Source organism: Cariama cristata, unplaced genomic scaffold, assembly GCF_000690535.1.
Source record: "Cariama cristata isolate BGI_N322 unplaced genomic scaffold, ASM69053v1 scaffold4362, whole genome shotgun sequence".
In the NCBI taxonomy this organism is placed as follows: Eukaryota; Metazoa; Chordata; class Aves; order Cariamiformes; family Cariamidae; genus Cariama; species Cariama cristata.
This window is the reverse complement of record NW_009605345.1, coordinates 900-25,936: the sequence shown is the minus strand read 5'-3', so window position 1 is coordinate 25,936 and position 25,037 is coordinate 900. Positions and strand designations below refer to the sequence as shown.

Here is a 25,037-nt window from a genome sequence, read left to right as displayed (position 1 = left end):
GGTCGGGGGGGGGGGGGGGGGGGGTAAATGCGGGTTGTCTTCATTTCAAGGATGTTATATATCAGGTGAAGGACATTGAGTGAAAGTTTGGGTCTCTAGTAACCCACAGAGGGACCTTTATCAGAAGCGTAAAATAATGTTTCATTGCAAATTAACATGTCGATTCCACCCAGTGTTATTGTTAATTTGTGTGTTTAATGATTGATTTCTTAAAATGTACTCCTAAGGTCACATATAGCCACCTTGATCTTCTCATACAGCTTCTAGGAAAACATTTCAGAGGAGTATTCCAGTGTTTGGTGAGGGATATCACGTAGGTTTAGAAGCTAAGGACTTATTTAGAGCCAAATTTGTATCTCTGCATGGCTGGATCATTGTGTAGAAGACAGGGGGGTTTTGCCCAGCTCTTGTAGTGTGTGACACTGAAATTCATACTACACCTCAATTTCCCACTTGTTAGAAAGGACAATAGTGCTCCTCCTTTTTAAAGCTCGTGAGATCCCCTGATAACATCTTAGTTATCTGTCAGGGGCTGCAAATGAAGTTACCCTCAGAAATTGTGAATTCCATTGCAAATAAAGTTTGAATATATTATGCAAAAATATGGGGTTTTTTTCTTTCATACTTTGTATATTTTATTTTATTATATAGCTCAATGAGAACTGAAAAATACCTGTAGAGTGCTATTTAGAAACTGTCACATAAGATTCAACTATTTTGATACAAAATAACTTCCTTCAGAGGCTACTTCAGTTCATTAAGGAGCATTTATAGTAATTTTTCAGAGTTGTCATTTAAGAAAGTTGTATGCTGTCATCCTCTGCATGGTCCAAATATTAACTTACATTGAGAATTAAAAATTTTGAGCATAAAGTGGCCAATGTTTCATAATTGGTAGCTACTTTGCAATTAATTTCATTAATGCTTTAAAGTGGCTCTTAAATGATTCACTGCCTGTTGTGACTGAATTCCTTGAAAAGCCTTGTGAAAGAGTTTACAAATCACTTAAAATAAGTCAGCAGTGTCACTCCTGGAAGATGTGTTTTTCAAATGCTTCATAGGAAATTGGTATCTGAAAACTGGAGTTGGGAAACAGCCTTAACTAAAGGCTTAGCCAACAGCTAGTAAACAGTGCTAGTCGGAGCATTCCTATTTGTGAAACACTGAGGTGGAAAACACTACACATGTATGTTTTGAAATTATTCCTATGTTTATAGTAGTTACTCCTGTTACACAACTGAAACAAGCACTGTTAGCAAAGCATCTGCATTTTTTCAATCTTTCAACGTAACAACCCAGATTTAGTCCATTATGGAAAAAGTAAAACCGGCTGTTAAATGTGAGCATGAAGTTAATGAATAATCTAGGCTGTGCCTTGTTTTTGAGGCTCATTATAATATATTATTCACAAAGAAAACTGAAGATAGTGTGCATTCACTGACCATATTAAGTGGCCACATGGTTCCAGTAACATGCTGCGGAGCAGTACTCATGAAAGTGTTGCTGTCGATCTTGCTGTATAATGGAATTTTTGTATCTGCTTTGTCTTCAGCAGCCAAAATTGCTGCTGTGGGTACTGTCTATGCATGTGAGGTATGTAAGATCGAGCAAAACCAGGAAGGATTATCTGATCTGTACCCAGAGATGATGCCTGAATCCTAGAGAACACAATAAGGTTATTTTGTATGATTTAGATTATCTAGAGTAGTATAGAACCAGGCCAGCAGTGTCCCTGCTCATCCCAATTTCCTAATTATAACAGTATTTGTTATTGTTTACTCTAGGAATGACTATACCAGAAGAAGATGCTGATGTGGGACAAGGTAGTAAATATTGCCTGGTGGCAATAGGAAGACTTCAGGTAATGCCAGTCTTTCCTTATACAAACTGCTTCCAAAAGCATAATCACTGTTATGGTTTACTCGTAAAGGATTTGCACAAAGTTCTGGTACTAGACTGTGACTTGTAACATGCCTGCAAAACATAAAGTGCCTTGATGTCTGTGTGCAGCCAGTGACTTGCTTAGAAGATGTCAACAGAGCAAAATGAAAATGCGATTTTGGTGCATATGTGTACTTAATCCAATAACAGCAGCAAAGATGCTGCTGGAAGATGAGCACGTACAGACCTGACATTCTCCAGGGTGTGTAGGGCTGGGATGTTGTAGATAGTGAGAAACGTGGGAGTACAGGTGCTGCAGATGGTAGGGTAAAGTGGCTCCCAAAGCCAGTGATATGTCCTGCTATTCTTTCATTTGTTCTCTCACCCTGGCTAATCAACTGCTTGAAAAACTGTGATTGCAGGAGTTATTCTGAAAATGGTACCGATAAGGTAGTCAAGAGGCACTTCACAAATAATAGCTTTATTCTCAGTATGTATTGTATTGTGCATTCGGGTATGATGTCAGCCGAGGGAACTGTGAGAATAAAATTTTACTTCATTTTTGTCCAGACAGTTGCAATCGATGTATTAAATTTTCTTCTTTGTACCTTGCTGACGAGAGTTCTGAGCAGGAGCTAGAGCATTGACGGTGAATCTCCTTCACCACAGCAGGGAGGCTAATTTTTATCTTCCTGGTCTGGGAATTTTGCCATGGGTGAACATGTTTGAGCCTCTTGCATGATCTCCTCTTGGCCTCCACTCATTGCCATCTGCTAGGATGGCATCACTCCTTCTGACAAGGTAGAATGACCCTTTCATTTAGAGCACAGCTGCCACACCCCTCATAGCTGAGGTGAACAGCCTGCATATTACTGCAAGTGTTCGCACTTCTGCAGAGTGTGTCTCCATTGCGATGGCAGAGCTACAAAAGTATTGCATGATGTTTTTTAGGTTAATCACGCTTTTATAATCAAGGGTAATATATTCCACTAATGGAGAGAAGGAAATTATGGGGATTGATATGTTACAGCTGCCAAAGATGATTTCTGAGAAAATCACATTAGTAACATGTGGAGTATCAAAACATCTGTTACATTAGAAAAGCCAGCAGGGTGTGTGAGGGAAGGCAAGAGGAGGCTCTGTGGATGGGTTTCATCACAGAGGAGTAAAGGTGCTCAAATTAAAAACTCTGTTCTGTAACAGCAAATTGAGATCTTGCGTACAGTTAACTGGCTGATCTGCGGAAAAAAAAAAAAGATATTTTTGCTCTTTTGGTATTGGGACCTTGTTAACAGAGATTGCTCTGGAAGTTGTAAGAAAAACAGTGGTCTCTCATTTGTAGCTCCAGTAGGAATGAATGGATATGAAGTGGCCTGATTGCACAGATTTCAGGTGGAGAGCTGGAAATGCATCATTCTTTCTGATGAGACTTGAGGAGGATTTATAGGAGGACTGTGTTTTTTCATTATGACCAGCCACTTGCTGGCCTAATATCACCTACCTCAACCTCTGGAGAACTTTGTTAAGGTTCTCTGGGTGTTTTAGGTGAGGTTCATCTCACCTCAAAGTTGAGTATTTAGTCTGAGCAGTCCTATTGGATACGTCTACAGATAATGAGTTGGCCTCTTCTAGAGATTGACCTTCCTGTCCTAAAATGAGTGGACTGAATTTTCCTCTGCAAGTCTCTCATTCTTGGTTGACAAAGGTAGGAACCAAGATGCCTAACTTTAATGTGGTGCCACAAAGTGAGATGAATCCAGCTGTACTTACATCCTTCCTATATCCTTCCTTCTTGGAAACTTCCGATGTATTTGTTTTCCTGCTGTGCTGTTAAGCCTCGGTGGGTGCCATGGGGTGAGATATTTGCCCTGCAAACTAGACTAAAGGCTGTTCTTTGTCATTTAGCTGTGCTGTTTTATTTATGACTTCCTTCAGTAGTTAGCAGTCTGCCAACAGATTTTGTTCTTTAGCTGTGTAATCAAATTTGACTTAAGGTGACTGTTTTGTGGACTAAATACAGTGAACTTCGTTGGTCCTAGGTAACCAGCTCTCCAGTGTGCATGGACATGAATGGCATGTCAGTCCCCACTGAGTTCTTGTCTAGGCACAATTCCGATGGAGTCATCACCTTCGTTGACCCAAGGTGCATCAGTGTCATTGGTTACCAGCCCCAGGTCAGTGAGTAAAGGAAGTGTGGAGACTGGTTAGAGCTAATGAAGAAAATTCTGTTTGCACATTAAAAACAAAAGCAGCAAACCATGAAATATTTGTAGCTGCTAATTCATATGTCCTGCATTAAATGCTGTTCACTTTTCTTTGCTGTCCACTATAAAATTTACAGTTTTCTGCTTTTTTATGTGGAGTATTTTTTTATACCTTTTAGATCCAATTAGAATTGTAACAGCAAGATGCTTTAAACCTTGCACAGCTTTCCAATGAAGACATTTCTGTGATAAAAAGTTAATAGTGCTTGGACAGAGTTTTAGTCCTGTAGATCTTTACTTCTGCCAATCTATTGAACAGTAAGCAAACATCGTTTATGGCATCTATTTTCCTTTAGGCTTACATCTACTCCTCTGAATAGGAGGCTAGTTACAGAACTGAGTAGAATAGTAAATGAACTCCTGACTACCACAACTCTCGCTCGGATAACTCTCAACAATTGCACTTTAGAGGCAAAAGTAATTTCTTGCTCATTTGTTTTTCCCATTTATTTTGATTTTAGGTAGCTTTATAATAACTGTTTTTACAAAAATTAGTGCTATAAAATGAGCTGTGGTAGAGGAAGTCAGTTTCTTCAAGACACCATTTCACAGGTATTTTTTAAAAAATCACTTAAAAATGCATATATCTGTGCAACAGTACAAATATTATGTGGGACATGGTGCCTACAAACCTTGTTTGTATGATTCATCCCCAATTAACTGAGTAGTCACATTAAGGGTGATAGATCTAGTGTCTGCAAGGATTATTTGCAGATCTGCACGTGGATTTGTGTTGTGGTTTGGGTTTTTTACACAACTTTATGTTTTATTCTAGGATCTTCTGGGGAAAGATATTTTAGAATTCTGCCATCCTGAAGATCAAAGCCATTTGAGGGAGAGTTTCCAACAGGTGCTGCATCCTGCTCCTTTTCTTCCACAATTGATTTATTTATTTTTGTTACTATTCTTTTCAGGGAAGTAGCTTTTATTTTACATTTCAATGTATTTTTTCTGTTAAGCAGGAGAAGGAGTGGCAAGATACAAAACAATTTGTTGATCAGTTAGTAATCAGTTAAGCTGCATAAATGGTAGTTTAAACTGCAGCATGTGTTGGCTGTATTTTCAAAAATAAGTCACCTAGTCATACATTCTGTTTTCTTTTTATAAAAAATTAAATGAACATTCACTGCACAATTAGAGTTCTTTTGGAGATGCCTGTATAGATCCCACTATGTTAAGTGGTAACCAAAAGTATTTACCTTCCAAAATGGGCTGTTGATTTGAAAGTACTTACACCCCTCTGTGATGCTGGATTGTTTGTCACCTAAATTGTCTGCTAGCATAGATGACATGCTTCATATACATTAATGAAGTTACACCACTTTACATCAACAGAGAATTTAGCCCTTTTCCCTATTAGGAATTGAAATGCAGAGAGAAGTAACAAGAGAAATACAACATATGGAAAGAGTTACTGATTTGGATTCGTTTTTGCAGTGGGCCACGTTTACATCAGCTTTATCAAAGGCATTTATTCCATTGTAGAGCTTACTGTTTCAAATTGGTCTGGGACATACAGTGGGAGTGTTTTCCTCAAGCTTTCTGCTTGTTGCTGGTCTTTTCAGTGCCTTCCCTGCCACACTAGAAAGTGCAGCATAGTATGTTTAACTGATTACTGACATTCAGTTGATCTAAGTGGGTTCAGATTTTCTGACAACAGCCTATAGCTCAACCAAGTTTTGTTGATCCATCTTGTGTTGGATGCTGAGATTGCCGAGATGTATTTTCAGCTGTGAAACGTGGATAGGACTTTTAAAATAATTCATACAGCCAACTATTTATTCAGGTATGGCATGCAAAAACAGAGCTTGAAAACCCTCTCTGGGGAAAACAAGTAAATGCTGTTCTGTGTCCATAGAATGGATTGTGAAACTGAGGTTGTGGTCTCTACAGAAGGAGGTTACGGTCTCTACAGAAGTGTTTGAGATAGTGTAAGATACCAGTATCTCCTCCCACTGCTGAGCTAACGAAGAGGACTGGGTGAGCATTCTGCAGTGTCCCTTGAACGGACTGAGTTCAAACAGCAGCTAAAGATTTTTTAAATTCAAGATGTTGATTCGCAGGCAGGAGCCTGTAACAGTTACATGCTTGAAATAGGTCTTCTCTGCCCCACCTTGGTTGGGGGTGTGATGCTGCAGCTGAACCTACCTGAACCTACCTGATGGATAGCTGTCACCAGGAGTTAGGTCCTACTCCCTCTCTTCTCTTTTCCCTGACCTCCTCCCCACCCTTCCAACTGTCCTGATACTAGCACAGATGGACTTGCCAGGTAGGCTTGCTAGGGGACTGATTGCTTTTGCATTGGGGTAGCTTTCACCTGGTTCAGCTCCCTGAACTTGTGCCTGATCGCATCAGTGGTGCAAGAAGAGCAGTGAGAATGCATATGCTGTTGTTCACTAATGCCCAAATGATTGATTCCACTTAATTTATCCAAGAGACAATGACAGAAAGCTGCTGGATAATACACGTCAAACATCCATCTCCGAAGTGATTGCCTTGGGCTCTTGAAGGGCTGACTGACTAACATTCAAGTTAATGACTTGGTCCTCACTGTGTTTGCTGAGAGTGGGATCAGGCTGCGGGAGGCTGCCAGTGTATCCCTGACCTCAGTTGCTGGGGACTTCACTGTCACTACTCACTGTTAGGCATGTGCATAAATGATTTGCTGGTTCAGAGACCTACATGATTTGCTTAAGGTCATACAAAAAGACAGCAGCAAAAAAATGCAGATAATAAGTGAAAGTTCCTGTTCACTCGACCTGTGTCCAATCTATGAAAATATTGTGCTGTTCCTTTAGTAGACAATTCCTTTTTCAGTGTATTTTTGTTCAGTACAGTAGCAGTGTGATTGGGGCTGTTATTTCAATCATGCAATAAAAGACTGAAGTAAACAGTGAAGCTATGCACCAGGTGGTTTTTATTTCCAAAGAATGTAAGAAAGTAAAGGTTAAACATTAGCTTAGAAATTTTTTGTGCTGTCTTGTTTGTGTGCACTGTTTTAAGACAGTTCAGGATTTTCCCACCAGTGATCTCTATGCTTTATATATTATTACAGAACTAGTGTTTGCTTAATTCAGACTTCAGGACAATAGATCACTGCAGTTTGTTTTATTATTGTTTGGCCTTAGAAATCTCTTCATTAAAAAGGTAACTGTGATTTCCAATAAACTCTTTTTTTTCTAAAAGCCTCTTGAAAACTTGACATTTCTAATTTGCTGACAGTATCAGAACCAGGTTAGTGCATAACAGGGGAGGGAGGGAGGGGTTTGCAGGTTTTGGTCCGTTGCCAGTATCCATCTCAAAGCTTTTACTTCCTTGGGAAGATAATTTCATTCATCGGGGTGGGAAAATCAGGACAGAATAAGATAGTCTCAAAGCCAAGATCAACAAATAGAGTTTAGTATCAAAGGATCCAGAATACAGCTATTGGATATCCAGTAGGATGCTATTCAGATTGGACACTTTTACACAAGCTCTGTGTTTTTTACGCTGGGTGTGGTAGTAGAAAATTGCTGATAAAAGAATGTTGCTCACTGAACTGAAATTACAAAAGCATTTGAAAAGAAAAAAAAAAAAAGGCATTTACCTCAATATTATTTTGAACTTTCCTGGGCATTTCTAAAGCTTTTGTGTCTTCTATGTGCATTTTTTCCATTTAATCCTGTATCCAGTTGATCAATTTGAAATGCAGACCTTTGGAAAAACAGGATTGGAGCATTTTTCTTAATCTAATTGTTTGTCAATGAAGATAAGGAGTAAATACTGGGATTTCTACTTTTAGAGAATACAGGCTGCAGATAGCTAATAAAAAATAAATTGCAGTGGATAAGGATTAAGAATCCAGAATGAGATGCAGCATTTATTTGCAGTAGACCTTCCCTTTCCTTCCCTGAAGCACTCCTGAGATAGCTTGTTGGAAGAGCAATAAAAAATAAACACAGATAGCCCAGGTAAGTGCCAGCTGAATGACTTGAAACCATATAAGTTTTCTTCTAACTTAAACCACGTTTGTTAGATAACACATAAAATGCAGTTACAGTGCCAGTGTGCAAGTATTGGTTTGAGTGTACTTCTTTAGCTAGCTGTTTCTTAATTCTCACTTAACTATTGACTTCAACAAAACTTCAGCTACCAAAACCAGAATTTGAACTGAGTGTTGCCAAACATCTGAATTCTTAGTTATAAACAAATAGGCTGTCCCAGCAAAGAATTTGCTCTCCATTTTTGTTAATACTATTAAAATGTACAGTGGCTTATTGGTGTTCTCTCCATTCAAACACTGGCTCGCTCTTTCTTCTTTTGAAAGTCAGAAGCAAGTGTTTCTTGTTAGTACTTTGCCATCCTAGGGAGTCTTATAATGTGTTTGGGGGAAAAGGAAAAAAAAAAAACCCAACCATGTATGGTTTCTGAAAAAAAACAACCATTGTGTTTAAGTATTATTGTAAATTTTGATGCTGATGTGTGATTTGGTATAGCGCATATATGAATTTTATAGCTAGATATGCAAGCAGAAAAGCAGATAAACATTTTTTCTTGTGGGCTTTTGTTTCAGCTGCAAAGTTTGGTTTAGAGTTTACATATACACATTTAAAAGACCTTCAGTTTGGTTTCTGTCAATCTCTCGATAAGCATTCCACATTAAAACTTTCTTAAAGATTCCCTGTTGGTCTAAGAGCACAACCTGTTGCTTGTCCTGAATCTGTATTCTTCTTATATGCAAGCTGCAAAATGGCATTTTATACAACAAAGCGTGAGGGTTTCGTTCTGAAGCAAATAGCTGCAAACATGAATCAGATTTTGCTTATTCTCTTCAAATTAAGAATCTCCCTGGTGTGTCCATAGCTTTCTGCAATTTAAGTTTAAAACACACCAGTTACTGTGGTTTACTATTCATTTGCACAGCAGGTAGCAATCTCCTTTTATTAACCTTTCCAAATGGTTTTGCAGGTTGTGAAACTGAAAGGTCAAGTCCTGTCTGTGATGTATCGTTTTCGTACCAAAAACCGGGAATGGATGCTGATCAGAACCAGCAGCTTCACATTTCAGAATCCTTATTCCGATGAGATTGAATACATCATCTGCACCAACACTAATGTAAAGTATGTGCCTTTCCAGCTTCTTGCGTATATGGTTTTGAAAGAATTCCATTGCTTTTTGCTGTAAAGCACATTTTTATTTTTTTGGTAGCCTGTTTCTAGCTACATTTGTTTCTCTATAACAGTACAGTCTGTAACAGGGTTTTTCTGCATCATGAGATCTCACAGTGTAGCTGTTTCTCAGTCATTATCCTGTGATGCTCCCAGGGCCTGACTGCACTTGGGGAGTAACGTCACTTATCTGTTATGTCATTAGACAAACTCATTGATCTCAGTCCAGGCTGCCTTAAACTAGCACAGAGATTCCAGCAGCAGACCAGCTGTCGTGATATTGGAGGAAGGGTAGCCTGATTCCTAAGCCAAAGAGAAAATTGTATGTCCGTGTTCATTGTGATCATACCATTCCGTGGTCCTGGGCATTTGCACCTTGAGCTGTGCCTACTCTTACTGCCTATGAAAGCTGGCAAAATTATTTCTTAGTAGACTTGAGTGGAAAGGGTTCCTGATACTCGGTTAAGATCTGGTGGAATATCCCCAAGTATGGGGACAGATCCAGCCCCTTAGCTTAAGAGGGAAATTAAATCATCCTGTATTTGAGTTAATATTTTCAAAAATCTGTCATTGGACCTCTTAGGAGAAGGTCATCCTAGGAGTATAGTGGAGGTTCATCATTGTGTAACTGAGCAGAGATGCTTTTGGAGCTTCCTGAATTCTGAGCCAGTAAGTGCAGAAGCTAACCTGGCCTTGATAAAGCCGTTGCTTTATAGTGTGGAGTTTTTTAAATAAATATTTCTTCTTTCCAATATAAACTTCATCTATTTCTAAGACAAAATCTGCTTCTGGTCTGACCAAAGATTTTTTTGCCAAGTTTGTAGGTCAGAGGAAATTAACTGGTTTTAAGATCTCAACCTGTTAGACTGTATAATGGAAATGCTGAATGAGCAGTCTACTAGTGGAGATGCATGCTGAGAGCTCCACTTGCAAAACCAGACCCCTGGGGCTTTGGCATTTGAACTTAGAAAGCTAGTGTGTGTCTCTGAGTGTTCCTTGTCTTGTTCCTTTGGACACATACCTGGACTAGAAGGGCTCTGCTTTCACTCACTTGAAACCCAACATCACAATGGTTTTGCTGGTTTTTCTGCATACCCAAAAAGTCGGGCTTAAACAACTGAATAGTTAGGCTCATTGAAAACAAACAAATGTGTCTTGAAATCAGACAGCTAAATATCTCCCTGTCTGCACTGTGCATCAAAATAGGTATTTCCACATTTCTTCTGTCCCATATTTCTTTTCCAAATAATTTGTATATGCAAAAATAAAAAGCAACTTCTGAAATCTGTCCCAGGCTGGCTTAATTGTGCTTTGTTCCCAGGAGTCCACAGATCAAAAAGTGGGGCTGTAGGCTTGTGTTGACTCTGGGAATGTTTTTTTCCAAGCCTCCACTGCACTGTTCAGCTTGGCATCGCAGCACTTACTGTGATGAATAGGACTGTGCCAGCTTCTGGCTCTTGTTATATCTCTTTTGCTAGGTTTGAATAACAACCAGAAATGTTGACCTAATATGGAAGCTGCCTGCTGCTACTTTGACAGAGGATGTTCCCTCTTTCCTGTCATGCTGAAAATGTTCTAGTCTTATGGCAAGATACAGCCCATTATACGTCTGCTTTTGAATAGCAGAAAGAATGCATTATTCAAACTGTTTTCTGTTTCCCCCTCCCTGTTCTCTCCCCCTTCTCGGATTTTCCAAAGAGGACTTACTGTAATGTACTGCTGTTCCTGCCTGCTTCTGGATTTATTTTTTTTTTTTTTTGCTATTTGGGGTCATGTTTTGACTTCTGATTTCCTAGATGCCTTGGGGAGTTGTACATCATAGTAACTGTTGATTTCCACCTCCTCATTAAGCTCCTGCTGAGACTGGTTGTTGGGCACTGACCCCAGTGTGCGTGGCCATCGTTATGTGTTGGTGGACGTATCAGGTGCTCTGAGTCCAGCAAAGTGCTTCACATGGACACCAAGCAGGGGTGCCTTCCACTGTGCAGTTGTAGACGCTTCTGCACAGAGACAAGTTTTGATTTGTCTATCACTGTGATAAGCTAGCCAGCTCCATAAAATACAGGTTTGAGGCAGTTAAAAATTCAGCATGAAATTGTGAAGACAATGTAGCCAAAAGATGTAGGTTTAAATCAGTTGTAAACTTAGGATAGTTTAAAACCACAGTACTTATGTCTATGGGTGTCTGTCTGTGAACAGAATAGCTCTCAAGTTGGTCAGTGAGCAGCATTTTCCCAGAAGACTGTAGAGGGCAGTGGTGGTTCCAGTTGTGGGGGGATTAATTGATTTTTTGGTGGTGGTTTGTTTTGTTTCTTTTTTCTTTTTTCTTTTTTTTTTTTTTAATAAAGATACTCCTTTGGAGCTTCAAAGAGTCAACTTTCCAAACTTGGTTTTGGTGCGGAAGGATAATGAAACGTTAGGTTCAAATGTTCACTTGCAAAAAATAAAAGAAAACTTCTCTCAGTTTCACTTGGGTGTAGTCATCCAAGAGAAACTTCCTGAAGAAATGAAGCATTTAACATTCAGCATTTGTGCTGTGTTCGGCTGAAAAGAAGAGCCCCCGTTTGACCACATCTTCCTGTGTAGTTGGGACTGTTTGATTTCCAAAAAGAAATAATAATGGTGGTCAACGTTTATTTAACATACAGATAGAGCAGCATTTGAATAAAATAATCTGTTGTGGTGACAGATAAAACTATATAAAAGTCTTTACATATATATATAGAAAAAAGATATTTTTCTGACCTTTATGGAAATTCTGATGTTTCTTTTTTGTAAGCCCCAAAGTCCTATGTTGCACTGCATGCATTTATGAATCCTACAGTTGTCCTGTGTCTCAAGACTTTTTGTCTCTGAGTGAGCTGGCACAGGTCAGTGCTGGAGGAAGCCTGCTGGGTGAATCAGCCCTCACTTGTGGAGAGATGCTCTCTGTTTCAGATTCTCATGGGCCAAAATACTAGAGAGATCAACTATTCTGATAAAATTCCAGTCTATGGTGCTAAAGACTTACTTTCTCATGATCTCCGTGCTGTCTGTGGGCTATCTGATCCCTCAAGGCCAGTGTCAGACAGACCCTTGCACAGGGGTGAATTGAAGCTGTAGGCTAGAAGAGGGAGATTTTGAGAGTTTCTGAAAGAGGATTTTACAACAGCAGCCTCAAGGCTTTTATTACTCCCTTTTTGTCCAAACCAGACACAGGAAGCACGTGTGCCTATATTACCTAAAAATAGCTTGGTAGGGATACAGTAGTATTGTTTCTCTCCCACCATAGAGACCATTAATTTTAAAGTTCAAATCCTTTTTTGCTTACTCTGATGCCTGGAAAAGGAACAGGTGACTTCAGTGTTCATAGAGAGAGATTAATTTGGCTGAAATCCTCTCCAGTGTCAAAGGAACTTTCACAGAATCTTGCCTTTTGCTCCAAATACATTTACTGAAGTGAATTTGAATTAACTATCAAAACCTTCACATTCACTGAACAATTCCTTGTTCAAGCGAAGGGCTTTCCCAGTTTCAGACCAAACCTGTGGGTGAGCCAGGAGTTCCTGCAGTACAGGCAGAGTCCTCTGTTGACCCAGACAATACCTTGCTCACTATGTTGAGTATTCTATAGAGACAGGAAATTTCTCTTTCATTTACTCCTTGAAGCTGTGAAACTGAAATTGAAACCAAGGATAGTTTGGGTTTTGATTTCAAAGTCAGAAGGCAGTTTAATTTTGCCCAAACTGATAATAATCCCTGGTTCTGTATCATCTTTATGAAAACTGTCTAGCACTTGGATGACTGAAGGGACCTGCATGTGTGAACTGTTCAGTCAAGAAGGCTGGTTAGATGGCAGGGTCTGAAGCAACCACAACAGCAGGGCTCAGCTCTCCCTGGTCGGCTGGTCCATGAATTGCTGCAGAGTTTCTTTGAGGTTTCAAGCATCATTTGAACTGTTTATACAGTAGCAGCAAACAACAGCAGAAGATGCTAACCTGGCTTTGCATTTCAGTCTTAATTAAGTGCAACATAGCTTGCACAGAGTTCAGTGAAGATACACTGAAGTATTGGGTTTTTATAGGAAATGGATTTGGGAGGTTGTTCTGAAAGTTCAGTGCTGTTAACACAATGTGGTATTTATATTGTACTGCAGCTTAACGAGTAGTAGAGATGAAAGATAGAGAAGGGTGAAGGAGCACTAAGTTAGAGAAATGCCTACAAAACAAATAACTAGTCAGTATGCTGTTTTGTTTGGCTCATTTATATGTATATGGCTGAATCAAGAAAACATGCTTTATACGGAACAGAAGAGACCTAATGTGCTGTTTATTGACACACGCACCAAGTCGTTGGTAATAAAAACAAATGAAACAGTGTAATTAGCTTTCACGTTAACAACAGGATTTAATGGGTGTTTATTGTCCACAGAGTGGTATTTAGAAAAACTTCCCCATAGATTTGCCATGATTAAATTACCTCCCATAGTTCTGTTGGAAAAGTATGCATTTTGTGCTTGCAAACAAAGAATTTCTTTGCATTCCAGAGGTAATTTTTAGGAATTTTCTGTTGGCTAAAATAATGTGGAAAATCGACACCTCTAATGACCTGGAGGACTGACTTTTTTTGCACGTTACTCATAGGACAAAAGTGATTCTGTGCATTATGTGTTCTTACACCATAAGACTAGCAGAAGGCTTTTGACCATCTACTCCGATCTTCTGTTTGTTGCAGGCCACAGGTTTTTGTCCAGTTTGCCATGGAGCCTAGTAACTGGTCTCTGAGCAAAGTGTCTGCTAGAAAAGGTCAAGGGATGGGAAGAATCTGTTACTTCAGTAGCTTGGTTGAGTGGTCCTTCACATTCCCATCAGTTTGTGTCTAGTTTGTCATTTGACTTTGTAAGTTTGTCTCTTAGTCTGTTGACATTTGAGTCTATGTAATTCAAAATTCAAAAGATGATTTGGCTAAAAATATAAAATTCAAGCCTGTGGTCAAAAATGTATCCTAGTTTCCCAGAGTTTCAAATCCATGATCTTGCTATTTTGCAAAATCTATTACCACCTGTCACATTATAGCGTCTCTCTGGGGGAAAACCCACGTGGTGTGTAATTCCTGTCCGTTAGGTGATTTTTCCCTCAGAAAGAGGCCAGAAGCATACAGAAACTGTGACCACTGTCAAATATCAGTTACAAGTGTCAACCTGCATGTCCTCAGGCCAAAAGTAATCTTGCTAACTGTGACCAAGTGACAGAAAGCAACTGTTAATGGAAGGTGCAGAATATTTAGATAATTTTGCAGCTGCTGAGGCTTTTTGTCGTTATGCAGGCAGTCTCCCTTGAGACGCTGCAATGCCAGCAAGCTCCCAGCTTCACCCTAGAGACTGGTTCAGTGCCCTTCATGGTGTTGCCCCATACCAGAGCAAGGAACTCTGCCTTCGCCGTGGCGGTGGTGCTTTTTCAGACAAAGGCCTTTCCAGCGAAGCTCTCTGTTTTATAGGGAAATCTCAAGCTGTGGTGCCTGACTCTCAGCTGGCCTGTTGGCTGCAAGCTGCTTTCAACACAAAGTTATGCAGTGAAGGTGATGCTGTGGCCATGCTGTTCAGGGCTGTTGCTTCATCAGGCTACAGCCTGGGCACAGTTCAAACCCAGCGCTGTGCTGGTAAGATCATGTGGCTCTCATGCTCTGCCGTCCCAGCACGGCAATGGAACAAAGCTGAGTTTGTCTGTCTGCAAACAATCACACAAACCTGTGCTCAGACAAGGGAGGTTCCTAATGACCCAATGAGGATGTTGTAAGTCCAAACCAGAAAGCTTAAGTTCACATTTCAGTGGTAAAATTCTGGTCTTAATGCATCAGTAGCACTTTTGCCTTTCATTTCAAAAGGATTGGGTTTTATTTCTGATGAACTGTACTGCACAGTGTTTTTTTGTGTAGAAGTTGTTTTGTTACAGTCACTTCAAAACTTCCAATAGCAACAATTAATATAACTGTCTCTGTTGTTTTTTTTAAACTAGGAACTTTGAATTTATGTCCTTTCAGAATTAAAAAAGTGAAGAAATGGATTCACAAGATCATTGTGCTAGATATATTACAACTATATGAAAGATCTGTACAATTTTATAAATAAGCGGTATTTGCAAATGTAGAATGTGAATATGCCTGGCTTACCACCACTTGCATGCTGTCCCTACAGGTCACCTGTCAGTTAATTCTCATTACTTCCAGTGATTTTTTTCTGTTGATACTGGCTAATTGTTGTAGTTAAGTAACAATGCCTGACACTAAACTCAAATCAAGTGCATTTCAAGGATTTGCAGAGTTTTCAACACTAAATTTCTTCATTCTGGCATAGAGCTCCTGATGTTTATTTGCGCTGGCATTTTCTTCTGAAGTATTTTTCTGTTGCTGCTGTACATTTAATTTTTCCTAAATTCATATAATTGGATTAAGACTATTACTTCCAGTGATTTTTTTATCTCATTTAAACAACGGATATTTTTTTGTTCAATTGTGATTAGCATGAAAAGGAGACTTGTGGTTTTTGTGGCGTTTGTCAACACAAATTGATTTTATGTTATGTCTTGATTTTATATAGTAGCACAAGCAATTTCTGGACTTTCACTGCCTTAAAAGCTTTCAAAAATTGAATAGAATCTGGACTTGGATCCTGAGGAGAACAGAACTAAGACGGGCTCAACATGTTGTTCCATTTGGTCTAACGTGCTTCAAACAGCACTTTGATCACTGTTTTCTTATTGCCTGGCATAACTCTGTGTTAATATTACTGGAGGTTTCCTGTTTACTTCAGTAGGATCAGTGAAGAGGTCTGGTATATTCATTGTTAACATGAGGAAGACATTCTTGGTGTCTTAGTAGTGAATTCTTAAATCCTTTATAAGGAGCTTGTATTCCATCCTCCATTACTTACCCACCTGCATTTCTGTGCTATTACAGCAAAACTCTTTATGTGCCCTGTTACATTCCTGTCATGTAAGTTTTCTCAACAAGAAAGCCTTAAAACCAGATGAATCTCATAGGAAAGGACTTAGTAGATCACCTGAGAGCTGTTTCACTCAGAGTATAAAATAGGAGACTGCAGCTGTTCCTTTTTGTATCTTAATTGGTATTTGTAACAAAGTCATTTTGTCACCTTTGCAGACAACTTCAGCAACAGCAAGCGGAACTTGAAGTACATCAGAGAGATGGGCTGTCATCCTATGACTTATCTCAGGTGAAATTTCTCAAGTTTTTGTTTTTGTGCCTCTTACCTTTTAAAACATAAAGCAATGGCAGATTTCAACGAAACTAAAAATACATTGTGACTGTCCCTGAATTCCTTTTTGTCAAATATGATGGAGGAAATTGCTTTCCTCTGTGTATCTCAACAGGTGCCTGTTCCAAGTATACCAGCTAACGTTCATGAGGGTGGAAAGTCCGTGGAAAAGCCTGATGCTATCTTCTCCCAAGAGAGAGATCCTAGATTTGCTGAGATGTTTGCTGGAATAACTGCTTGTAAGTGAATGTCTCTGATGTTTAATTTTTAATACTGTGTTAAGCTTGGTTACATGATGTGGAGCACAGCTTCGAGAGAATGAAGAGAAACTACAACGTGGCAGAGAAATTGCCAAGCAACGTCAGCCTTCAGGACATTTCTTAGAATTTGCCTTTAGTTGATATTTCCCCTAAAGATGAGGAGGAGTAAATTCAAGGAGGGAAAGGCAGCTTTTGTGTCACCAGAGCTACCTATTTTTGATTCTCTTTTCATTTCACAGGGGCACCTTAAGCAGTGTTTGTAGATACTGAAACATGCTGAGCAGAACTTGCCATTTCTGAGTATGTATTTTCTTTCTTAAAGAGCAGATGTGAGTTCATCTCTCTAAATAGACATGGATTAAGAAAGTTACCATGTAATCTGAAGATAGGCCTGCAGTTTTTTATCAAATCGCCAGCTTTTGCATTGATGTTTGCAGAGGCATATGCTGCCTTGAAGTGTAATAATATACTTGTTTTCTGATCAGTTGAGGCATCTCCAGTCACATTACCTGTCGGTAAGTTCTTGCTTTTTTTCCCACAACTTTTGAACTTGTTGGCAAGTTCTTATGAAAGTGATAGGAGCCTCAGAAATAGTATGTTCTTCTATATTTTGTGAAAATTACTGTGATGACAGAGTCCTTACTGAGTGCCCTCACCGAAGGGTTTCCCAGCCCTGTTCTAACAGGTAGCAGCCAGCTTGTCAGTTAGACAGACGTAGCTGACTCAAACTAGCCCCAACCTATGCTGCCTGTTGCCCTAACAGACAGAAGTCATTGAGAAGACTGGCAGCTGAAGGGGTCATCTGAAATGTATCTGTAGGAAACCAGGCTCATCAATTCCACTGCTCATGGAAGAACTCGTTAATTGTTTATTGTTCTTAACTGTCCTCACTGAAAAAGAGAAGTTTTTACATTTGTTTTAAATAAATCAATGCGCAAGTGTCACGCAGCGCATGAAGGAAATGACCCACAGGGTTTGACTCCAGGGGTGTTGGGAGATGACTTCACTGCATTGGTTTCTTATGTCTAGCTTGGCCTTTTCAAATGGAGAAGGCATTGTAATTGCAGGATGGACTTGATATTCTGTCCTGTTGTTAGGACTTCTCTGTTATTGCTGTTCATCCTTGTCTGTCTACTCTAACAGTGAAGTCAACAGCTGAGGCCATAAAAGGGGTCCATTAGAAGGTAGCAAGACTCCAACCCTAAACACCAGAATATGTTTTTCCAAGCAAGAACATCTTGCTTTTTGGCTGCCTTACTGCCTCTTTTTCAGGCAGCTCTCAACTGTTTGTGGGGAGGGGTTAGGGTTAAGGGTCTAGCAAGCTGTGAGGTAGCTGGGAGGTTATGTTCTTGGAAATGCCATTTCTCTTTTCATTCTTACCAATTTACAGGCTATGCTTTTTTTGGGACATTCGCCCTGTCTGAATTTCTCATGGGAGCTGTGATCATGGTCTGCTCTGAATAATAAAAAGAGATGGTTCACAGTTAGAGATGAGATATGCTGTCCAAAACCAATATTGACAAACCTGCATGCTGCCTGCAAGACATTTGCATTATGTTGATACCCAATCTTCTTCTCTGCCACATTCTGTAAAAATACAGGTTTGACATAGGGAGATTGTTGCTGTAATTGCATGCAGTGGCCACACATAATTGAAGAACAGAAGTGAGGAGAGGAAGCCTGGCTTCACTGATTCATGCAAGTGCCTTGAAGCACAGGATGATGTGGTTCTTACAGAGATCTTTGTTCTACAGACAGAAACACTGGTCTTGCTGGGAGAATGGCATATCATTGACCAGTACAGTGATGGAGTTTAGAGAGAAACAGGTCTAAGGATGCAGGTAAAACACCAAAACAAAATAGGTTGTCAGTGCTGTACCAAAGCTGAGAGAAGAGAAGTAGGGCACAAAGTCCTGAGTGGGAATACAGCTGGGAGACACGTAGGCCAGATTCAGAAGCTAAATAGCATTTCATGTAACTCAGGGAAGAGATTTTTAAAGCCGATTTAGCTGCTTGCGATTAGTTTAGCTGTTCCCTTTGTCTTGTCCTCATCCTGCGGCACAGACCATGGTAGCTGCCATGGCAACTCTGCCTCACTTGAGGAATTCCAGTTCATTTAGGGCACTCTCAATTTTGCTGATGAGTTGTTCTCAAGTATCTAAAGTACCCGCAGGATTTTGGCTCAGTCTCTTCCAACCCTCCCTGAGAGTTTGGTATCCCTGTAAAGGGTGGCCTTAGAAGATGGGATATATCATGCAAGAATGACGTTACCATAAAAAAAGGCAAAATCATCTGTCCTTCTTCGCAGAGATATCCCAACCTATTCCCAATTCTTCCTACTACATACGCAACCTTCTCTAGACCTTGTGCCATTTCTCCTTGGTTTTTTTTTTATATGAGAGCATAGGTTTGCAGCCCAGACTCAGTGTCTGTGCTGGGCAATACATAGCCAGTCAGGAATTTCTACAGATTTCTACATTGCAGAGGAAAACCAATGACAGCTTGCGTCAGTGGCATACATGCTCCTTTTCTGAGGCTCCTGTGAGGTAATTTAAGGTGGCTTTTTTCTTTGGGAAGGCGAGCTTAGATTCTTGTTAGAAACATAACTTAAGAAGAACTTAGGTAACAGAGAAGAACTGATGTGTGTTGGAGGCCTTTGGTGAGCCACGCTTACAAGGTCTCTAAAAGATAGGGAAAACTAAAAAATACTTCTGTTACTTGTGAGTTGAGTGGGCCTTTTGTCCAGGGTAGCCTCTTAGGAAATGAGTGGGAATCTGAAAAGAGCAAAGAGGAAAACAAGGAGGCAGACTTGATTTCTAGGCCTGTCAGAGGTGCATAGCAACAAATGGCTGCAAAGCCATCAGCAAGTTGCAGGGTGTTTTGCACTTGGAGGTAGTAAGGGGACATGGGGAAATTGAATAAAGGGTGGTGGAGCAGACCTTTAAATTATTTTAAGAAAAGTAGTAGTAGTGAGACTTCCCTGAGCTTTGGAATAATCCAGTGCCAGAAAATTAAATTAAGGGACCAAATGGCACTGTTCACCCAATCTTGTTTCATTCAATTAGAGACTGATCTCCAGTTGCCACATTAAGAGTAGATTACAAAAGTTAATGGCATCTCCATGTGTGCGTTATTCACTGCGCTAGTCTGTCTTACACCCCACTGGGATGCTTGCATCCTATTTCATGGCTCCCTCAAGCAACATATAGGACAGCAAAATCCATGAGACGCCAGCGTTTTGCCTTGCTGCAGCTCAAGTGTGCAACTCTTGCAGACACTCAGAAGCAAAGTGCCTCCAGCCACATGTGAGATTGAAATGCAGGTAGCGGCTGCAGGATCACCCAGGTTTTGCAGGTGGTCACCCTGAGATCTGCAGACATGCCACCAGCCTGCCTGGGAGAGTCGGGTACTCCTCTCTGGCTGTCCTCGGGGGAAGCAGACTGTCAGCTGGTTAGGAGGGGCTCTTTGACACTGTTCCTTGGGGCGTTTAACCCAGCAGGATGAGTGCCCTCAGCTGCTACCTCCGTGCAAACAGGCTGCGGTAACAGCAGTGACTCTGGAGGACTTCTCCTGGTGCTAGAAACGTACCCTCACCTGAGGCCACCCCTGGGTAGCCACAGAGGTCCACGTGCATCAGACCTTCTTTAGACCAGGCTTGTTTCATGTGGCATTCCTCCATTCCCCTGGGCAGACTGTCCCATATTTCTTCTAGAAAACCTTTGTTTCCCTTTCCAGTCTGTAGCTGGGACCCATGCACCCATCACTCGCTGCCTTGGCCAGAGCCGTTCTCTGTCTCACGTTCCAGTTCCTGCCTGTGTGGTCAGGAGCAGCTTCCAGCGGACACACAGAAGGTCTGGGCTGCATGGCTGGGGGGCCCGTACCAGTGTTATGTTCCATGCAAACAATAGCATTAATGAGGTACATCCTGCGAAGAGGGTATGAAGTAGACACAAACCAGCTGTGCCTCTCGTTTTATACTGAATTGTCATATAGCCCTTTTGTGTCATCCTTAATGTGTTCCACAGGGCTTCTTCGTAAAGCTTTAAGAAGGAAAGAAAAATCCCTGCTGCATATATACTTTGCAATTCTAATTAAATAATTTTGTCTTCATTTTCTCATCCCTTAAACTTTTCTCTTTCTGTGATTTGTTTTTCTTTTGTAGCAGATAAAAAAATGATGGCCTCGGCATCCACAGCAGGAAACCAGCAGCTTTACTCACAGGGAAGCCCATTTCAGCCAGGACATTCAGGAAAGACTTTCAGGTACTGTAGTCCAGATCCTGAATGCATCAGTTTCTGTCTGAGAGTGGAGGACTGTTCCCCTTCGATCTGGTGGTAACAAAACCAATCTAAGATGCAAGGGCTTTCTTTACGTGAATGAACTTTGCTTTGTGTGCACTTCACTCCTAGAATCATAGAATCATTATCATTGGAAGAGACCTCAAAGACCATCAAGTCCAACTGTATACCCAATGCCACCATCCCTGCTAAACCCACTAAACCATGTCTTGAAGCGCCACATAATGTTTTTTTGAACACCTCCAGGGATGGTGAGTCCACCACCTCCCTGGGGAGCCCATTCCAATGCCTAAAATCACATCCTACGTGATGTCTCAGAACTTAGGCTAGGCTTACAAGCTGAGATGATCTGGATATCTCTGTTAAAAATAGTGACTAGTAAGTAGATACTTGTAAGTATCACTAGTAAGTGGCTCGTAAGTAGATACTTGTTGCTGTGGTGATGTAATTGGAAAAAAAGCTAAGAAGCAGCAACAAATCATGAAGGGAAATGAATCTGAGAGGTGATGGGGCAGGCTCAGATATGTTAAACCAAGGAATGTTAAAACTGAGGAATGTTAAACCAAGCTAGGAAGGTGCAAAGATTTGTTTTGCACTTAGAGCTGTCAGTAATTCTGCAGGCTGCCTTGAAGGGCATCAGTGTGGACACATTATTAAAGGGAACAGAGGGATGCTTCATCCATAGTCCCTGGTGAGGCCTGGGACACGGGCATGAATAGTTTTCTAAAGCAGCTTCCAGATACACATAAGGTGGCAGTCTGGCATTTTCTGAGGCATTTTTGAGTTATTCAAAGTGTGTGTCGTTGCCTACCAGCTGGCAATACAGATTTGGCTAATCTGAAGTTTAAGAGTTTGCCTTCATTTCCAGTCACATTTTGAGAGTGTGGTAACAGTGATTATATTTACCTTAGTGTCTTTCATATCACCATTCTGGGACTGTCATACTGGAGTTTCATTCTCCTATTTTAGACCAACCAAGGTTGTGAAAGTGAAGGAACAACCATTCAGAGGTTGTCAGTTCCAGGAATTAAAAAACATCTGCAAATGATAATTTTATTTAAACCAATGTGTTCTTAAAGTTATTATTGCTAATAATCTCAGTGGGGAGAAATAAAATCCCTGTGCGTGTGTTTTGTCAAATTAAAACCAAGAATAACTTGGGGGGTATATGACAGTAAATTAAAATGTCTTTTAATTGGATATTGTATATTACTGGATGATTGACTTGCCATCTTGGAGTTTGGCATGTGTTTTGTTCGTTTCCTTTGTTAATTCCTGATGTTTAAGTATAGCTTTTTTCCTGCTGCTGTTCTGTTACATCAAGTAATGACACATCTGCCAGCACTTCCACCCTTGATGAACTGTCCTCCTTGAATGCTCTCTGGGCTGGTCCATTTGGTTACTAAGCCCAGGCAGCCTTTAGGCACTATTTTGCAGACTCATGGTTTCAAAGTACGTGCTCCAGATATAGTCCAAGCCCCTTAGGTGATGGGACTTGCCAGTCCAGCTGGGAAGGTGTTGGCATTAGAGCCAGCCCTCCCCAGCAGCTGTTGTGTGCTTCTGAGTTCAGACAGATGTAGATGGACTTTCTGGTCCACATTTCCCTCTTTGGAGACTCTGTGGTAGTAAGAAATAAAAATAAAATTTTAAAAAATAGAAAACAAAATCTACATAGAATTTCCAAACACACACTTTGCTTTTATGCAGCTTAAGAAAGACAGAATAACAACTCCATATTCAAATGTCTGCCACATTTTGCGTACCCCTCTGGGAAGGATTTTGTCAGCCTTCTTGGAGGATTCGGATTCCTGCTTCCTCTCTGCTCGGCCTTGTTTACTTCTTTTCCCAATCTGCTCTCTTCTTTCTCTGTAAGATTGTGAAAATAGATAATAGGGAAGGGACTGAAGAAAAGAGCAGGCTGTTTCAATTGATGCACAAAAGCATTTTTATATGTTGTGTCTTCATTTATATTAATTTATATATGTATATATGACATGTAAAATAATAAATATATATTTTTATATATAAAAATACATAAAATCACATTCACAATGTGTGGTTATATAGAGTCAGTTGTTCAAGACTTCCATGAGAATAAAATGGTAAAGTGGAGCAGCCTTTCATAAAATTATCCTTCTAATTAGGAATTTCTGGGAAATTTCTCTGTAGTGAAATTCAGTAATTAGGAAACAGCTAACAAATAAACAAGTTCCTTTGGAATTTTTTTTTTTTTAAATTCCAAAGCTATTACATTAGTTTAAGTTTCTGTCTTGATTGTTCTTTTGCCTGAGTATATAACTGCATGCTTTTCTTTAGTGTCAGTTGGTGAAAAAAGGAATTAAAAGCTCAAATTTTTAATATATAATACACACTTCTTCATTTCCCAGGCAGGAAACAAATAAAGAAGTACTTAAAAGTGTCATCTTTTTGTGCATCTTCATTTAGGTTGGCATTTAAGCAAATGCTTAAATACTGTTGACTTTAAGCACAAATTTAAAATTAAGTACCTACTTGAATACTCTCTGAAAGCAGGTTTTTTTTAATGTATTAAATATTGAACTAGAATGCAGCTAAGTGTTTATGCACTGTGTGTTAGACTGATTTTATTATTGCAAGCCCTTTCAAAGAGATTATAGAAGTCTTAATTCAAAACAATTTTGCCCTCTGTGTCTATTTTAACTGACATTTTAGAATGCCAATGTTTCATAGTTTTGTGATGGTTTTAAGTCATTTATTATTAAGACAGATTGAACAATTAATTTTAATGTGATTATCAAAATTTCCATACCTGGAATGCTATTTGTGTGTCGAGAATATATCCTACAAATGAGTCACTGTTTCTGTTCCTTTAGTTCCTCTGTGGTACATGTGCCTGGTGTGAACGACATCCAGTCTTCTTCATCAACGGGCCAGAATCTGACACAGATATCTCGCCAGCTAAATCAGAGTCAGGTTGCCTGGACAGGAAATCGCCCACCTTTTCCAGGACAGGTATTGATTAAAGGTGTTTTATTTTCATGCTCATTAAAGATTTGCAGTCTCTGATTTTTTACAAAAGAATTGGTAAACCCCATTTATGATGTGATTAAACGTACTTTTTCCAACCACAAATGATAATGATAGACATTAGTTCCCCTACTTCTGTTCCTTGGCAGGTTATAATAATTTGAGACAGCTGCCCTATGTGTAACTACATTTAGTTTGTAAGAGTGTTGATAATAGTGGCAGTCGCTATGCTGACATAAATCCCAGTGGAAGGTGTCGGTCCTACACTTATTTTCATATGTGCACTGAATGAAGTAAAAGAAGACAGCTGTTATGCTTTAGTATTAAGCCTGTGAATTAAATCTTTCTTGGACCAAGACCTTGCAGCCAGCAATGTTACCCACAGTTAGCTGAGTTATCAGAAAGGCGCAGATACAAATCCGGGCATGAATTCAGAGCAGAGGCCACATAGCCTGTTGCCCCTCCATTAGCACTGCCCAGTGTATGGCTCACACTGTGTTGTGTGCTGGAAGAAATGGCACATCCCTCCATCAGATGCCCTGCGCTTCACAACGTTAGCCCAGAAATCACCTCTTCTTCTGTGCAACAATAAAAAAACCTTGTTTTGAAACGCTGTTAAAGGCAAATAATATGAAGTAAACATATTTGATCTATCATTAATGCTGCTCTTAATCACTCTTGACTTTCCATTGTTTGGTAGGCTAGAATGGCATGTTGGGGTGGGGACTAAATAATTTTTCAGTAACTGATTTGTTTCCACATTAATCACTGTTTCTTCCCAGCCCTCAGTGTGCCATGGTTATTCTGTCACACCTGTTTAATGAAATCCAGTTGTAACATTAACTTTTTTTTTTTTAAATGATGTGGAGGATGCTAAAAATGGCTAAAAAAAATTTACTCATCCCTCTTACTGTCCAAATTCTGTCCAA

General features: G+C 39.9%; 1 protein-coding gene across 1 annotated transcript in view; it reads left to right on the top strand.

Annotated features, from left to right (window-relative positions):
* The window catches only part of LOC104158293 (aryl hydrocarbon receptor nuclear translocator 2-like), a gene marked incomplete at its 3' end in the record, with an annotated part of 42,681 nt that extends 18,588 nt beyond the window's left edge, over window positions 1-24,093 (top strand). Inside the window, exons 8-15 of the mRNA XM_009695897.1 lie at window positions 1,785-1,861; window positions 3,921-4,055; window positions 4,921-4,995; window positions 9,093-9,244; window positions 16,430-16,502; window positions 16,660-16,783; window positions 20,967-21,066; window positions 23,955-24,093. Coding sequence (XP_009694199.1) covers window positions 1,785-1,861; window positions 3,921-4,055; window positions 4,921-4,995; window positions 9,093-9,244; window positions 16,430-16,502; window positions 16,660-16,783; window positions 20,967-21,066; window positions 23,955-24,093 — 875 coding nt within the window. The remainder of the gene's footprint in view (window positions 1-1,784; window positions 1,862-3,920; window positions 4,056-4,920; window positions 4,996-9,092; window positions 9,245-16,429; window positions 16,503-16,659; window positions 16,784-20,966; window positions 21,067-23,954) is intronic.
* Between the last annotated feature and the right edge of the window lie 944 nt (window positions 24,094-25,037).